The sequence below is a fragment of the Oncorhynchus clarkii genome, chromosome 18 (genome assembly GCF_045791955.1).
Source record: "Oncorhynchus clarkii lewisi isolate Uvic-CL-2024 chromosome 18, UVic_Ocla_1.0, whole genome shotgun sequence".
Lineage (NCBI taxonomy): Eukaryota > Metazoa > Chordata > Actinopteri > Salmoniformes > Salmonidae > Oncorhynchus > Oncorhynchus clarkii.
The window spans coordinates 37,106,718-37,121,717 of record NC_092164.1 but is presented as its reverse complement, the minus strand read 5'-3'; the positions used below and the strand labels follow the sequence as shown (position 1 = coordinate 37,121,717).

The 15,000-nt window shown below is 45.3% G+C and overlaps 1 protein-coding gene across 3 annotated transcripts in view; it reads right to left on the bottom strand.

Moving 5' to 3' along the window:
* LOC139373416 (microtubule-actin cross-linking factor 1, isoforms 1/2/3/4/5-like) overlaps nt 1–15,000 on the bottom strand; it is a 283,532-nt gene that overhangs the window by 128,891 nt on the left and 139,641 nt on the right. For 2 of the 3 annotated variants that reach the window (XM_071113886.1, XM_071113887.1), the window contains exon 1: nt 712–4,806. The exons of the other annotated variant lie outside the window; for it this stretch is intronic. In XM_071113886.1, the coding sequence (XP_070969987.1) occupies nt 712–2,238 (1,527 nt within the window). In that variant the 5' untranslated portion in view covers nt 2,239–4,806. Of the gene's footprint in view, nt 1–711; nt 4,807–15,000 lie in introns of those variants that run through there. 3 annotated transcript variants of the gene reach the window in all.

The window sequence follows — 15,000 nt, the reverse complement described above, 5'->3', positions numbered from 1 at the left end:
CAATTAACTACCAATTGAGGGTTATTGTGAAAGGGTCACCAGCAACTGTGGGGTCAAATACCTACAATATAGTAGGCATAGAAATAGATTTACTAGAACCGACATTACCATTCAAGTTAATGTAATTCTATTCCTATGACAGTAGGTCCTTTATTGAACAGCTTATTGTGATGGAGCTCAAATGAGGCCACTGAATCCCTCCACACACACACACACACTTCTGTGAGCCGTATGATCTCATAAACCAATACATCATTGCAAAATAACAAGCTGTCAGGAACCTTGCTATTTGAGGCAACACACACACAGTCAAAAGTAACAAGGGAAAGAGTGGGTGGTGTGAGGAGAGAATGGGTGATGGAGAAGGAAAAGGGGGAGAGATGCAGAGAGGGTCTGTGCTGTGCTGATTAGGCTCTGGGGACAGACCCAGGAAGGATGAGAAGACGCAGAGTGCCTTCTGCAGGGCTGATAATGACCAGGACACAAAACAAACACACACAGCAAGAGGGACACAAAAGCACACATTCTCTCTCTCACAAAGATGTGACACTAGTATACAAGACTTAAAAGGGCAACACATATTCTTAAATATGCTCTCCCCACCTGATCCTGGACAAAACCCTAAAGTGACGAGTGAGAGTGAGTGAGTGAGTGAGTGAGTGAGTGAGTGAGTGAGTGAGTGAGTGAGTGAAAGAGAAAAAAATGCCCAACCTGAGGGAACTGCTTTGTGGGGACCTGGGGTGGAGATAGAGGACTGTCTGTTGCAGAGTCCAGTCCCTCTCTGGAGCTTTCCCAGTCTCCTTGGGTGGTGCCCCCTGCCTCTGGGGAGGTTAGTGGGAGGTCGCTGGCATAGCCTGAGGACAGAGGGTCCTGTAACGAGGGTCCCTCGACTTTCGTGGTTTCCTGGGTCCCCGTAAGGTTGGTAGTCATACTGGGACCTGAGGTGTCCATATTGTCTCTCCTTTGGGTCAGGCCCACCCTGCCTACCTGGGTGGCGCTCCCAGTCGCTGGGGAGGTGAGTAGCAGATCGCTGGCATAGCCAAAGGCAAAAGGGTTCTGAATTAATAGCCCCTCTTGGACCTGGGCTGGTTTATCCAGACTAAGTTCCTTGACTTCTGTAGTTTCTTGGGTCCCCATCAGGAAAGCGGTCCTGGCATCCATTTTGGCTCTCCTGCTGTCCTCCTCAGAGAGTTGTACTTTGTTTCCAGTCACTGTGCCTTCCTTGACTTTTGTCTTATTGAGACAGGAGGCGGCAATTTCGGCTCTCATGATGTCCTCCTCAGAAAGCTGTACTTTGAGGATGTTCCCAGGCACTGGGGATGCGGCTGGAGGTTCGGCACGCACCTCTACTTCCACCTCGTTGTCATGGTAACTGTCCCCTCTCCAAACTGGGGACCCAAAGTCGCTGGGGTAGACTGTCCTTACAACACACAGCAAGCCCCCCACCTCACGAATGTGGACCACCCCTTTGCGCTCCTTTTCCGGAGGGGTGTTAAAAGCAGCCCCCGGCGTCCCCGCTACCCAGCCCCCGCCTTCATCTGCCACCTCTTTCTCCTCCTGTTCTCGTTTCTTTTCTCTTTCCCTCTCTTTCTTGGGTTTTCGTATGCAAGGCCTCTCCAGGACCCCTTGTTCTCTCTCCCTGACTTTGCAGACCTGACCCCCGCCAGGGGTGGTGTGCACCTGGGACGGGACAGCTGGGTCAGGGTTGTCAGGGTTGTCTGGGGTGGGGTTCCCACTGGGTTGCCCTTGGCTGCTTGAGGCATCTATGGTACTGCTCGTCCCCCCTTCCTCACTCCCAGCTCCGGGGTAGGACAGCCTTCTCCACACTGGGCTTGGCTCAGGGGACACATCCAGCACTCTGCTACCACCCAACCCCCCCATGCTGTCACTCGTGGAGTCAGCACAGAGAGCACTGGGCAGCGGCAGTCTGGATTGAGTTTGAGCCTGAGGCACGGTTAAATTGCCGATTTTGGCGCCGACGTCACTCATAGTTTTGAACGACGCGGTGGTTGCCTCCATGACGGTACCTTTGTCCTCTTCCTCCTCATCCTCTTCCTCTGGTATGTTGCTTATCCTTATGCTTTCCACTTCCGAGCCGACCGACGACCCTCCTTTCTGGTGCTTCTTCCCTTTGCGTCTCCGCCGGAAGCGGAGGCGTCGTTTGGGGTTGGGGGACAGTGGGGGGAAGCCGTGTCCTCCCTCCCTAGGAGGCCTCACACAACCCATGGAGCTTCCCATCTCAGATAGACAGTGAATGAAGGAGGGAAGGGAAGAGGCGGCAAAATTAGAAAGCAAAACAGAAGCGCTCTGGTGGACAGGCAGATGAGAGTAGCAGAGTGACAGACGAATCTGATACCAAGGTGACACCTGCTCTCGGTGTGACGTGTAGCGACAGCCGGTTTAGATCTGGCTGCTTGCCAGGAGCATAGAAAAAAATGACAGAATGATAGAGCGAGGATGTGGGCTCTCGTCACCTTCTCACCTTCGGGTTCAGTCCACTCGGCCGAGGTGCTTGCTGCAGGCTTGCGTGTCACAGCTCTCGTCTCTCCGTAGGCGCTCCTCTCCCCGTCTTCCCTCCCCCCCTCTTCTCTCTGCAGCTGTTGCCTCACCTCACACAGGCTCAGGAAACACCGTGATCAGCCGTAGCTGCTCTGGCTCGCTCTCCGAGGCCCCCACCTCTATGGGCAGGTCACGGACATCCCAGCACTCACTTCAAGGACAACCGAGGCAGAAACATGTCAGTAGACTCAGCACAGCATAAGAGAAAATCGATTTGGCTCAGGCTTTGGTAGTTCATTCATCCAAGGTTTGGCAGGTGAGAACGTAAGTCAACGTGGCTCATACATACTACATGTTGAATGAGGCTAGGAGACGGTGAGTCAGAGCACTGCAGATGTGTCCATTTTCAGCCAATCAGTCGTTTAACACACACAATGTCGGACTGTGTTCGAGTAGTCCGTGGGGTCTCCTGCGTTGCCTGCGATGGAATCAGTGCTCGTCTCATCTCATAGCTGCAATTTCTTAGAGTGTGTGGTGCGAGGGAGCTGCAGTGCAGACACACGCTCACACAAGCAGTGTGTCCGGCTCAGTGCACATCATACCAGTCGCTCGGCAACAAAAATAAAATAAAAACAACTCATCTGCAACCCTGCGCAGTTTGTTGGCAATTTGTTTTCCCTGTTGTTCCGGTGGTACTGTAATCCAAGTACTTTATCCAGGCTCGCCTCAAAGTACCCAGAATCATATATTATTAATACCTCGCCGCTCCTACGATAATTATATTGCTGTCAGCTCCTTAATGGTCAACAACACTCATAGTAGTAGCCGTGATAGCATTAGCCCTGTAGCAGCTGGTGGTGTCCCATTCTGCTGCGGCAACATGCTACTATCCACTATCCAGATTGGAGGTGGGCGATAGCGGACAGTCAGCCAACACGCCGGCAGCGTGTTCAAAACCTCAAATCAGAGCCTTGACGACGGCGGCGGCTGAGACTCCTCGCCATCTCCCACGGTCCCCCCCTCCCCCCTGTTCATGGAGTCGCTGTGTCATGTGACGCTTGATTAACTTCAGTTCACACGGTTGTTAACCACAGAGATCTCTTTGTCGTCTTAGTACGAAGGAAAACCTCCTGGGGGTGGGGGCGTTAGATGAGCGTTGAGTCAACGTTACGGTGCTGACTTGGAAGACTCCAGGTGATGCGGATGACCATGGGACCAGGAAGAGAGGCGATGAGCTACTGAACTGTAGGCGTTACTGCCTTCGACAATCCTTCTTCGACAATCCTTCTTCGACAATCCTTCAAATGACTGCAATCACAGAAAAGCCGGACAACTCTTGACAGTGGTCCCTGTAGTTTAGTCTCTGGTGCTGTACCAGGTTAAAATCCAGAGCACGTCGCGTTAGGGAGTAGAGATCATCCCCTTTAGCTTTCCAGACGTCACGTGGCCTCCCCCCTGGATAGCAGCCTTCCCCTTATGCTCCCTCCCACAAAGGATTGCTGGGAGAGCGTGCTCGTGGCTGGTGCTATCCAATCACTAACCCCTCAGTCCGTCTCCATCCTTGTCACCGTCTCTCAGCCAGGCAAGCTTTTTCCGTCATCCCTGCTGCAGCCGTCGTCGCGACACTGCTCCAGTATATAAAGCATCCACACTCATCCAGGTCTGTATGTGTTCCCAGTAGGAGTCCACAGGCGTGCACGCAAAGAGGGTCTGGTTGCAGACAACCAAGCAGATAGACAGGCGGTTGGGTTAAACATGCACTTCCCTCTCCTCTGGTCTAGTTGATCGAATTACCAGTGGTGGCTGGGCTGGGCTAAGCTACAGGAGGCTAGGTTAGACTTTGTGAGGGTAGGTCCAGTGTCCCCCAGCTATAGCTGTCCCCCTGACGCGGCCAGTAAACGAGCAGCTGACTGGGTAAGGCAAAAGGCAGAGGATAAGTCCGGTAGTCTGGAGCTCCTTGGCTGGTTACAGAGAGAGATGGAGGAGGAGAGGGGGGATTCGGATGAAGGGAGAACAAGGTCCCCGTCAGACAGGCATGGTCGGATTGATCCAATTTATACGGTGCTCCCGGGAGAGAAGGGAAATGTGTGTGCGTGTGCAGCCGAGGAGAGAGCAAGAGCGCGTCTGTGTGTGCCGACAGGGCTTGGCGATCCTCTGATCAGCTGTGGGTGTGTGTATGAATCCTCTGTGTGCGCATTTGAGTCGAGGCCTGTAGGTCCAAGGAAAGCCAGGAGACACAGTAACAGCAGGCAGCCTGTATTCCTCTCCCTCTCTCTCTCGCTGGCTTCTCTCGTTTGTTCTCTCCCTGGCTCGCAGGCAACGACAGAGGGAAACGCTTTATCTTCAGGCTGCTTGCAGCTTCACTGCTCTAGCCCTCTCCTGCTCTCTTTCCCTCCCTCCCTTCTCATCCTATCCGCTTCCTCGTCGCTCCCTCCCTCCCTCCCTCTCCGTGGCACACTCTGTGAGCTCAGAGCGCTTGTTATGACACTCGCACTTAGAGCACGAACAATATGTTTTTTGGGGGGGTCTGATACGGATTCCGATTTTTGGGGGGTACAAAGCTCACCGATACGATATATCCGCCAATGGAGTGTTTCATAGCAGGGAAATTGAAAAGTGACATTTTTCCACACAGTTGTCAGAAATTGTCATCCAAAAGAGCAATTGTCCAAGAAATAGGCTTCAGGTGTTAATTTGTTAAATTGTGACAATGACATTATGATAATGGCCTCAAATGTTCAGATCAGCATGAGATTTCCTTTTTTCATCCTATTTATTGAATATCAGTGAAATTTGGTCTGATAGATTTTTTTTAAATCGGTAAAAATGCCAGGTGAACCGATTTTATCAGTTGCGCACACACACACACACACACACACACACACACACACACACACACACACACACACACACACACACACACACACACACACACACACACACACACACACACACACACACACACACACACACACACACACACACCTCAAAAGCTTCCCCAGTTGGCAAGCTACTACAGAGGAAGATCTGAATTGTTGCTTCTCTGCAATACTGAGATCACCTCAATCTGATTCTCTGCCTCTCCTACATACCTCTCCCCATCTATCCCTCCCCTGGTGAAATAGAGGACAAAAAGGAGGGGAAGGAGGATATACATCAGGGGTAAGGAGGGAATGTTAAGTATTAAAGCACGTGAGGGGGTGGGGATGGGGAGAGGTATGTAGGAGAGGCAGATAATCAGATTGAGATGATCTGCCTACCTGGGTGGGGATCAAAAATATCAAGAGGGATGAGAGATTTTAAAAAACAGGCTGTAATGGCAGACACAGAGAGAAACAGAGAGACACACAGTGAGACACAGAAATGCAAAAGAGCCTTTGCACCAGTTCAGGATCCACCACTTTCACTGATGAGCCTTTTCAAACACACAGGCTTCAAGACGTGACAACCTCGTCTCCCACATAAACACAACCCTGATGCAGTACGGTCACGTGGTTAGTTATAGCCTTTACACTGTACTCTCACACACCTTAAGACACTCAATATCTCACTGTGTGTGTGGGTGTTGGACTGTACGAGCACACACAAACAAAACACACATCTCACAAGCCCACATCAAGAAACCCCCACCCACATCAAGAAACCCCCACCCCCACACACACACAAGGCTTTGCATAGCAGCTTAGAGCTCTACCCACAGACCAAAAACAAATACCAACATAAACATAAACAATGCAGACTATTCTCCAGTGATGACAGATGGGCTACATGAATCCAATTCACAGTGGAAACCAGTAATAAGGTCCCCGAGGCCTTCCCCATGGATATGATAGAACGGGCTGGAAACCAACTAACTACCTGAACTCAGGCACTCCCCCTGAGGGATCCTACACTGTACTGGACCAGCTCCATTAGGGATAATCATCAAGTCTAGCGCCAATGAGAGTATTTTACCAGATAATTATCTCTGTCACAACATATTTGGCATTCAGAGAGAATATAGGTTGCGTAGAAGAGCAGATTTGAGGTCAGTTTTGATGTTTCACCTCTAAATGACGGAGGTTAGGAGATACATAGGGTAAGCTGGTCCTAGATTTGTGCTTTGGTAGCACTTTCTAATTTGAGCTTTCGCATAAGCAGGTCAGAGCTGGGTCTTGATGATGTATTTTGTATTAAAAAGATTCTTCAGGGGAGGAATTACAGAAGCACAAATTAAAGAGCCAGGCCAGAGTGGATTAGCCAATCGCACGCAGCCACAGTTTAGGAAGAGTCAGGGACTGTGAGAGGCTGTGTAGTAGGCTGAGAGCATTGTTAGTGTGCCAGGTCATCTATGATGCTGGGTTAAATGGGGACCCCTAGTGGTGAAAGTGAGGCGCTGCAGCCAGACTTGCACCACTGTTGCATCAGGGTAGATGTAAGCCTACTGAATTCACATAGTACTCAGTGGCATGGATGCCAAGCAAAGCCTGGCTTCCCAAAATATTTGACCAATACAACTGGCAAAATAATTTCTCAGTGTTTTCAGAATTTTCCATAAATTCGCAAGTGGCTGAATCTCACGGGAGAAATGGTCCGAGCGAGGGAACCAGCGCCCCTCTGTCTCAGTATGTGTAGCCCATGTATCTGATGCTGTCTGGACAAAAAGAGGATAACATGTTGCCGCTGTAGAATTTGATTGATTGATTCCAGCAAGAATTTGGCCTCCGTTGATAAAAAAAAAAAGAAAAAAAAAGAAAGATAATTAGCCAATCAGCATTGAGCCAAGCTCAACTTTGGGTTGTCCTGGGATGCGAGGAACTTAGGCTAGCAGTAATAATTTTAGCTTGGTACCCTATGACAAGAAAAACTAGAAGTTTACTGTATGACAGAGCCATAGACCGTTTTGCCAACATAAAAGAGAGGATGGCATTGGCGTTTAACTTGTCTACAAGTAGGGTGAGTCAACATTTGTTGTTTTACTAGCACACACACACACACACACACACACACACACACACACACAAAAATCAGTACCATGGACAGACACATGATATTTAGCAACATTGATTGTACTAAACAGTTTTTGGTATCTTTACATTTGTTTTCAGTGTATTAAACTAAGCATATGTAGTAGCCCTGTTGATTTGATGATGTTTAAATGGTGCTGGAAGAGCGGAGGCAGTGCTCCTGTTGTCTTTGTGCTGACTTGCGGTAACGCCGTGGTTCTGAATCAGTAGTCGTTTCGTAAACTCTAGAAAACATGAACTTGCTTGACCCTGCTGCAGACGATTACTGTTTGTTACGTGCAATATTTGATTTGTGGACAGATGTTGCCCTCTGGCTTTGTGAGGAAACAAAACGTAGGTGTACAGGAGTTGAATTTATTCCGCCACTGTGTGTAATATTTCTGTTGTTATGGCCATACTGTATACAGTGGGGTATGAACGAATGGGTAATTGAGCAAACCACACAATTATCACAGCATTGGTTGTCATGTGACATTTTTTACTGGCTTTCTCACTGATTTTACCCACGCACCGCTATAAAACCCTCTTAGGCATCCCCCCCATCTGCGATATCCACCCGTTCTGCCAGTCACATTCTATTAAAAGGTCCCCAGAGCGCACACACGTCCCTGGGTCGCTCCTCTTTCCAGTTCGCTGCAGCTAGCGGCTGGAACGAGTTGCAACAAACACTCAAACTGGACAGTTTCATCTCCATCTCTTCATTCAAAGACTCACTCATGGACACTCTTACTGACAGTTGTGGCTGCTTTGCGTGATGTATTGTTGTCTCTACCTTCTTGCCCTTTGTGCTGTTGTCTGTGCCCAGTAATGCTTGTACCATGTTTTGTGCTGCTACCATGTTGTGCTGCTACCATGTTGTTGTCATGTTGTGTTGCTGCCATATTGTGATGTCATGGGTTGCTGCATTGCTATGTTGTCTTAAGTCGCTCTTTAAATAGTGTTGTGTTTGTCTCTCTTGTCGTGATGTGTGTTTTGGATCTATATTTTTATTATAATGTATTTTTAATCCCAGCTCCCGTCCCCGCAGGAGGCCTTTTGACTTGCCTAGTTAAATTAAAAAAATATATATATACAAAAAAAATACTGACGCGCTATACATTTTCAACGCTATACAATTTCTGAAACACAGAAATGTCATTTACATAAGTATTCACACCAGAGTCAATACTTTGTAGAAGCACATCTTGGGTATGTCTGTATCAGCTTTGCACATCTGGATTTGGGGATTTTCTCCCATTCTTCCTTGCAGATTTTTTCGAGCTCTGTTAAGTTAGATGGGGAGTGGCAGTGAACAGCAATCTTCAAGTCTTTCCACAGATTTCCAATGGGATTCAAGTCTGGGCTTTGGCTGGGCCACTCAAGGTCTTTCACATTCTTGTTCTGAAGCATTCCAGCATTGATTTGGATGTATGCTTGGAGTCATTGTCCTGTTGGAACGCATATCTTCACCACAATCTAAGGTCGCTTGCACTCTGAAGCAGGTTCTCATCAAGGATTGGCCTGCATTTGGCGTCATTCATCGTTCCCTCCATCTTCCTGCCACTGAAAACCATCTCCATAGCATGAATGCTGCCACCACCATGCTCCACGGTAGAGATGGTGTTAGACGGGTGATGAGCTGTGCCTGGTTTTCTCCAGACATAGCGCCTTGCATTCAGGCCAAAGAGTTCAATTTTTGTCTCATCGGATAGCCAGTTCTAGGCAGTTCTAGGTAGTTCCATATTTTTTCCACTTGCCAATGAAGGAAACTTTCAACACTCTAGAAATAGTTTTATACCCTTTCCCTAGACATATGCCTCATCACAATTCTATCTCAGAGATCTACAGACAGTTCCTTTGACTTCATGGTATAGTTCATTGCTCTGACATGCACTGTCAACTGTGGGACCTTATATAGACAGGTGTGTTTCTTTCTAAATCATGTCCAAACAGAGTTGGCCACAGGTGGACTACAATTAAGTGGTGGTGACAACTCAAGGATGAACAAAAAGACATTGGATGCATCGGAGCTCAATTTGGAATGTCATAGCAAAGGGGTGTGAATACTTATGCAAATGAGACGTTCCTGGATTTACATGAGCAAAAATGTCAAAAAATATTGGGGTATTGTGAAAATATATTTAATCCGTTTTGAATTCAGGCTGTAACACAACAACATGTGAAATAAGTTGAGGGTATGAACACTTTCTGAAGGCTCTGCAATTACCAAGTAGAGACACCTGGCAGATATGTCTGCCTTGGGGGCAGGAGCAGGGCCGAGGATCTCCAAAACTGGGTTGAAGTGGCCGGTGTTGACTGCTGAGATAGCAACTCGTCGAGCCTGCAGTCAGAGAGAACGTTTCTGCTGACATGACACGTCTTTGGAAATATGAAGAACTGGTCTTAACTAAGCATGACAGAGTGTGGAGTCATAGGCCTGTGGTTCTACCCCTGACAACATAGTGTATAGTCCAATGACAATCACACATTATTTTACTGGCAGTAATTGAACCTTAGGGGGACAGCTTTCTGGAATGACCTCACTCCCCACTTCCGGGCCATGCAGCGCTTTCTAACACCAAACCCTATATCCTGGCCCATAATCATTACAATAAATGAACATGTGCTTTCTAACATGGCATCTTGTGACTACCAATTAAAATGGCTGCTCCTTGCAAATCCCAGGTCATAATATGTGCTGTTCAGACTTTTTACATAGTTTTACTTTGACAACTACTACCGCGGTCTACGTTGATGTACTTGTCTGAATATTTAGCTGTTTTTGTATTTTGTGTTATTGTTAAATTCTAATCATAATAATACAAATAAAAATATGTTCATATAGGATTGGTTATATCTTTTGTTAAGAAATTCAGTCATGGATGAAATTGAGAATTACTGACACAAGAAACGAGGTTCTAAGCACTCTCTATAAAACTGTTTATATGTCCGTCCTCTCCCTTAACAGCGACCCGGACGATCTGCATTGACCCTTTTCTTGCACCAACTATTTTGACTCATCACATACGCTGCCGTTACTGTTTATTATCGATCCTGTTGCCGAGTCACTTTATCCCTACATACAGTGCCTTCACATTTTATCGGTGTTACAAAGTGGGATCCAAATTGTCTTTTTTTGTGTGTCAACAATCTACACAAAATACTCTGAAGACAAAGTGGAAGAAAATGTTGAATACATTTTTTTTTTTATTATACAAGTGCATTAACTAAAAGTTGTTACAGAAGTATTCAGCTCCCTGAGTCAATACAGAAACACCTTTAGAAACGATTAAAGCTGCGAGTCTTCTGGGGTAAGTCTCCAAGAGCTGTGCACATCTGGACTGTGCAATATTTGCCCCATTATTCTTTTTAAAATTCTTCAAGCTATATCAAGATGTTGTGGGGATCATGAATAGACAGCAATTTTCAAAACTTGCCAAGCAGATTTAAGTCAAAACTGTAACTTGGCAACTCAGGAACATTCACAGTCGTCTTGGTAAGCAACTCCAGAAAATATTTGGCCTTGTGTTGTAGGTTACAGTCTTTCTTTAAGGTTAATTCCTCTCGTGGTCTCTGGTGTAACGCAAACTGAAGCAGGACTTTGCCTGTGCTTAGCTCCATCCCATTTCTTTTCATCCTGAAAAACTCCCCAGTATTTGTCGATGACAAACATACCCGTACCATGATGCAGCCACCGCTATGCTTGAAAATAAAGAGGCAGTTACTCAGTGATTTGTTGGATTTGCTACAAAACATAAGGCTTTGCATTTAGGCCCAAAAGTGTTTTTTGTTTCTTTTCACTATTACTGTAGTACCTTGTTGCATAACAGATGCATGTTTTGAAATATTTTAATTCTGTAAATTTGTATTCTTCTTTTCACTCTGTCATTTAGGTCATTATTGTAGAGACACAAACATGTTGTTGATCCATCCTCAGTTTTCTACCATCACAGCCATTGACCTCTGTAGCTGTTTTAAAATCACCAATGGCCTCATGGTGACATCCCTAAGCAGTTTCCTTCCTGTCCTGCAGCTCAGTTCAGAAGGACGACTGCATCTTTGATGTTCTGGGTGGTTTAATACATCACCCACAGCATAATTATTAACTTGACCATAATTAAAGAGATATATATAATGTCTGATTTGTTATTTTTAACCATCTACCAATCACTGCCCTTCTTTATGAGGCCTTCAAAAGGCTCCCTGGTCTTTGTAGTTGAATCTGTGCTTGATTGAGGGACCTTACAGATGTTGTATGTATGAGGGACCTTACAGATGTTGTATGTATGTATGTATGTATGTATGTATGTATGTATGTATGAGGGACAGGGTGAAGGGTTTGTCATAAAACAATAATGTCAACCACTATTATTCACACAGGGTGAGTCCATATAACTTATTATGTGCCTTGTTAAGCCAAACTCATTTAGGCTTGCCTAAACAAAGAGGCTGAATACTTATGTACTAACTATATTTTATACTGTACAAAAATGTAAACGCAACATGTAAAGTGTTGGTCCAATATTTCATGAGCTGAAATAAAATATCCCAGGAATTTTCCATATGCACAAAAAGCATATTTCACTCAACAACAAAAAAATGACATCCCTGTTAGTGAACATTTCTCCTTTGCCAAGATAATCCATCCACCTGACTGACAGGTGTGGCATATCAAGAAGCTGTATTAACAGCATGGTCGTTACACAGGTGCACCTTGTGCTGGGCGAAATTAGGCCACCCTAAAATGTGCCGTTTTGTCACAAAACACAATGCATGCTGACTGCAGGAATGTCCACCAGCGATGTTGCCAGATAATTTAATGTTAATTTCTCTACCATAAGCCGCCTCCAACGTCCAACCGGCCTCAAAACCACAGACCACATGTAACCACACCAGCCCAGGACCTTCAGCCCAGCAAACACACCAGACATATCACCCCCTGAGCATGTTTGGGATGCTCTAGATCGACGTGTACGACAGCATGTTCCAGTTCCCGACAATATCCAGCAACTTGTGTCGCAGATGTGTCGCACTGCAGGAGGCAAATGGTGGTCACACCAGATACTGACTGGTTTTCTGATCCACGCCCCTAACTTTTTTTCAAGGTATCTGTGACAAACAGATGCATATCTGTATTCCCAGCCATGAGACATTCATAGATTAGTGCATTTATTTAAATTAACTGATTTCATTTTATGAAGTGTATCTCAGTAAAATCTTTGAAAATGTTGTATGTTGTGTTTATATTTTTGTTCAGTGTAGTTATGAATTTTGTATTAATCTTGAAAAAAAAATAGGATTTTTCTTCCACTTACGAGTATTTATGTGTAGATTGTTGACAAAATTTTTTTTACATATACATATATATCCATTTTAATCCCACTTTGTAACGTAATAAAATGTGAAGAAATCCAAGGGGTCTGAATACTTTTGCAAGGCACTTTACATATCTACCTCAATTATCTCCGTACTAAGTTATCATTTCTCATTGTGTATTTACTATTTTTCAATTATTTCTCCCTGCATTGCTGGGAAGGGCCCTAAGTAAGCATTTCACCGTTAGTCTACTCCTGTTGTTTATGAAGCATGTGACAAATAAAATGATTTGATTGATCCTCAACTGCAACCCGTAAACCCCACTGCTCTACGCTTCCATCTTCTCTCTCATGTCCTCCTCTTCTTTCTCTTTCAGTGCAACAGTAGTTTTCAGCCCCCAATCAGTCCATCAGTGCTGGGTCTCTACCTCTATCCCTCAGACTGCATCACCCTCCCTCCCTCTACTCTCCTTCCTCCGGGCTCACACCGTTCTGCTGAATCATGCTGATTGAAGTGGCTGCGTAGTCATGTGGCGTGTCTCCTTGGCAACCGGCTTGCCAGTGTCACCTTGAGGTTATTTAATCATAATCGCTCTGTTCTGCCCACAGCACATCCAGGTGGTCGTTCATGGGAAGTGTGATTGTAAACCTAATAATACATGTGGGTACCTGAACTGTCAAAATACAGGGCTTTGCCAAAATGGCGCTCTCATTTCTTTTTCAAACTTTTATAGTGAAGTTCAACCCCTCCAACTAAACCTTTCCTTTTTTTAGGAGGATCTTTGATTTGTGTCAAGGATGCAGGAAGGGTAGGGTTCGCTTGACTGATTCATGTCCAAACATCGTTGTTTTACCCCTGGGTTCTTGAGGCCAGCTGTGTGTGTGTGCGCGCGTGTGTGTGCTCCTCTATGGTGCCAGTGTTTTAGAGCATGGCCTGACCTACTGCAATGCCCTGCCTGGTGGCTATTTTCCACCGCAGCACAAGGACATACCAAGGAAAACTATGTGACACACACAGCCACTCCACTCAAGCTTTTAAAACACTACTACTAGTGTCTTCACAGATACACACACAAAACCATAGGAGGCTTCCCTAAAGCCATCACTGTCTCCACAACAAGCAGGTTGGAACAACATCTACAAAGAAAGCAACAGCTCAAGTAAACTCCCACACTGACAAGACACATTAAAAGACTCCTAAACCTAGTCTGCGCCTGGCACAGAACTAACTAGCTGCCGCACACACAGCCTCTGAGCCAACCCTGGTACTCCCAGCAACCCAATATGACAGCAGAGGACACGTCTGAGAGATCAACACACACACACACAGAGAGAGACACAGCCTCTGAGCCAACCCTGGTACTCCCAGCAACCCAATATGACAGCAGAGGACACGTCTGAGAGATCAACATCCACCATTAGCTCTAAGGATCGTCACCACCTCTGCCTCTGCCTCCAAGTGATGGGAACTAGACTATAGGCCACAGTGGAACTATCACTATGCCTTTAGCCCATATGGACAGAGAGCAGCCTCACTAACAAATGTCATGAGGTGGCAGCAAGTATCCTGATTTGCAAAAGTGTACACTATATTTGACAAAAGTGTAAACTATATTTGACAAAAGTGTAAACTATATTTGACAAAAGTGTAAACTATATTTGACAAAAGTGTAAACTATATTTGACAAAAGTGTAAACTATATTTGACAAAAGTGTAAACTATATTTGACAAAAGTGTACACTATATTTGACAAAAGTGTAAACTATATTTGACAAAAGTGTAAACTATATTTGACAAAAGTGTAAACTATATTTGACAAAAGTGTAAACTATATTTGACAAAAGTGTAAACTATATTTGACAAAAGTGTAAACTATATTTGACAAAAGTGTCCACTATATTTGACAAAAGTGTCCACTATATTTGACAAAAGTGTCCACTATATTTGACAAAAGTGTCCACTATATTTGACAAAAGTGTAAACTATATTTGACAAAAGTGTAAACTATATTTGACAAAAGTGTAAACTATATTTGACAAAAGTGTAAACTATATTTGACAAAAGTGTTGTTAATAAAGTGATGTATGTATTTGGTTCCATACCAGACTCGCAAACCAACAGAGATGAGCCACAACATAGAAACGTGTTTTTACTTGTAAAACATTGATAAAGGAGGACAAAGAAAGTTATTGACAGAGGA